The 2,950-nt window shown below is 57.5% G+C and overlaps 1 protein-coding gene across 1 annotated transcript; it reads right to left on the bottom strand.

The window, feature by feature from the left end:
- Positions 1-14: 14 nt before the first annotated feature.
- Positions 15-2,515, bottom strand: B0H18DRAFT_1220248 (WD40-repeat-containing domain protein; the record flags this gene model as incomplete). Its single annotated transcript, XM_048036721.1, has 9 exons — positions 2,359-2,515; positions 2,019-2,304; positions 1,691-1,776; positions 1,543-1,635; positions 1,288-1,477; positions 1,097-1,238; positions 866-1,044; positions 348-812; positions 15-321 (listed from the first exon to the last, which is right to left on the bottom strand). Coding segments are annotated over exons 1-9 (1,785 nt in total), but the record flags the coding sequence as incomplete, so codon positions are not given.
- Between the last annotated feature and the right edge of the window lie 435 nt (positions 2,516-2,950).

Genomic DNA, 2,950 nt, shown 5'->3' on the forward strand with positions numbered 1-2,950 from the left:
CTCCCTTCAAGCACGTCTTCGCTGCCTTCGACCGACGCCTTGATGTACGTCAACACAGGCGGCACCTGCAGTCTGCCCATCACACTGCTCTGTTCGCCCCACAGGCCCAACCCTCCTCCAGCGCCGACCGGCCCAGAAACTTCCCGCACGAGCACATTGTCCCTCACACGATCGCCACCAAGCGTCCGCGGCTTGGTCGCGACGCGGTCATCCACGCCATCCAGCGTCTTCCGCTTGCCCCTGCCCGTCTCGAGCGCGGCGATCTGCACGTCCGTGCTCCAGTCGCCTGGGAACATATCCACGTCGCGGTCGGCATCGTCTCTCGTGAGGTCCGCGATCCCCCGAACCGCTGTTGCTGCTGCGACGCCGGCGGGCGGGACGACGGGCCAGCTTGCTCAGTGGGCGCGCCCGCGGAGGGGACGTTCGCCGCAGAGGGCACGGAGCCCGGCAACGCGCCGACGAAGCCCGGCTGGATCCGCTTCTTCGTCTTCCGCTTCGCGACGAGCTGGTTGATCTGCTCCCCGCCGTTCGCGGCCGTGCCGAACCCTGTCTGCGTCTGCATCGATTTGGCCTCGGAGCGCCCGGGCGAGGGCGGCGGCGTCATGCGTGCATTGCCCGCGGCCCGCTGGGCCTCGAGGGCCACTTGGTGAGCGTAGCCGGTGGGGAGAGGTGGCGGGATGAAGCCGAACTTCTTGAGGTACTGTTCCTGCGCGGACTGGGGGGCGATCCCTTCTAGTTCCTCCGAGTCGAAGCTGAACACGGCCATCGTGCCGTCGGAAGAGACGGCGTACAACGTGAGACCATCCTGCGACCTGAAAGGCGAACACACTCAATCAATGGAGGAGCTGGGAAAAAGGAATCGTACCAGCTGAGGTCCATAATTTGCCTCTCAAAGACCTCCTTCGCGACGATCAGCGGCCGCGCCGACTTGGTCTGCCATACTGATACCGCGCGATCGTCCGCTCCTAGCGCAACCACAGAGCAGATGTTTGACGCAACGACAGGCTGCGACGTATCTCGAAGGAATATGTGCGGATTGTATGCCTGAGCAATACTTAAGATTACGACCGACAAGGACATAATTATGGAGACTTACGGCGACTTCAACAGTATTCTCATGGCCCACCAGGCTGATCTCCGAGGTCCAGGTATTGCGAGCGATCACGGCAGCGATGAAAACGTATCCCTCATTGTTCGTGGCATTCGAAGCTGTAATGTGTGCACCGTCGGGCGACCAGCTAGGGGCTATGCGTGAGACGTGTCATTCGCCAGCACAGACGGACGCACCTCAATCGCCTGAAGAATGTTCCCGGAGAATGGTCGAACGGCTTTCGGACCTCAGCCTCCACCTGCCAGTCGGTCGTCCTCCATATCCGAACGGAGCGATCGTCAGAGCCCGTCGCGAGGAACTCTCCTACAGGGTCCCAGCAAACGCCCTTGACGAACCCTTGGTGCTGGTCTATTCGTCGCAAACGTTCTACAGCAAGTAGTGACGCGTCAGTCAAACGATGTGGACGGAAATTAGTTAGTGAGTAGCTGTACCGAGGGTGTAGCCACACCAGATTAAGACACACGAATCCAGTCCGACTGTAGCGAGGTAGCGGTCTGCGGGTGACCATGCCATATCCGTGACATCTAGGGTAAAGCATATGAGGTGATGGGTAGTATCCAACATTCGTTCTCGACGTACCACTCTCGTGCCCCGGCAGCCGTTTGAGAGGCTTCCATCCCTCAAAGTTGACTTCGTCAGAGCCCCAAACCTTGCCCTTGGCGGAACTAATTGAGACATTTCATTGAGCACTGCACACTGACATCTAGTACGACGAAGAAAGGAAGTAATGTTCCTCATTGATCCGAGACCAGTGCGAAGGTAGGTGCCTCCCTAACCAAAGCCCACCGGCCTCTACGTGCGCACTCAGTGAGAATAACTCGACTGGCGCTGTTCCTGGTACTGTGTTGTGAAATTTCGCGAGAGGCCCGTGCCTTCCTGTCTGTAACTGAGTAGAGCGACTACTCACGGGTCAAGGTCCCAAATCATCACAATCTCGTCGTCGCTGCCACTCGCTAGCCACCGCCCCGAATGCGCCCATCGTACGACAAGGACAGGTCCCGTGTGCATTGTGAGCGTGCTTAAGCTCTTCGGGGGCCTTCCTGACGCCTCGGACGCTTCGTTGAGGATTGGCTTGGTACTCCAGATGCGGACCTTCGCGTCGAGGCCGCCCGTGGCTATCCGCGAACCGTCTGGATGGACATGCACAGAGAAGATGGTCACCCTCTTCTCCTGCTCGCCCTTCATGGCAGAATCTGCGAGACAGCTGGTCAGTAACTGTGCGGGTGGTCAGGCGATGTACGACCGACCTTTATGAATGACCCATGCTGGCTTGGTGAACTTCATGGATGGAAGCGACTTTACAGAGACTAAGTACTATACAACAGAGCAATAAATTAAGTAGACCAACGCAAGCAGCTGAGGATAGTGGGCTCGAGGTCGCCGTGGTAGTAGACAGAGTGGATGACTATCCGTAAGGATTTAGAACCGGCCGATCGCCTCTAAACCAGTTGTAGCGGAGCTTTAATTCCGTTTAGAACGAGTTTCTAATCCGTAAGACGAGTTTATACCGCAACCGGGACGGTCGCGCTCACGTGAATTGTAACTCAGGCGGATTCCCGCTATCGGCTGGTTCGGCAGGGCCAGGGACCTCAGACACCACAATCTAAAAGGAGCAGAAAGTCGGTAATTTGGAAACTACGCCCCTACGGAAATAGCCGCCGTACGGAGTGCGCCCCTGCCCGATATGGAAAGTGGTGACACGGCGAGTCACCGCGTAGAGTCCTGCGTGCAGGTCGCTCCTGTCCATGTGTAGAATATGTTTTGAGACCATTTTAGGCATGCATTATGTGTTTAGTGCACAATATAGTTAACAGTTTGTAGTCCAGTAGGCCAATACCG

The sequence above is a fragment of the Fomitopsis serialis genome (genome assembly GCF_022376445.1).
Source record: "Fomitopsis serialis strain Sig1Antser10 chromosome Unknown B0H18scaffold_654, whole genome shotgun sequence".
Lineage (NCBI taxonomy): Eukaryota > Fungi > Basidiomycota > Agaricomycetes > Polyporales > Fomitopsidaceae > Fomitopsis > Fomitopsis serialis.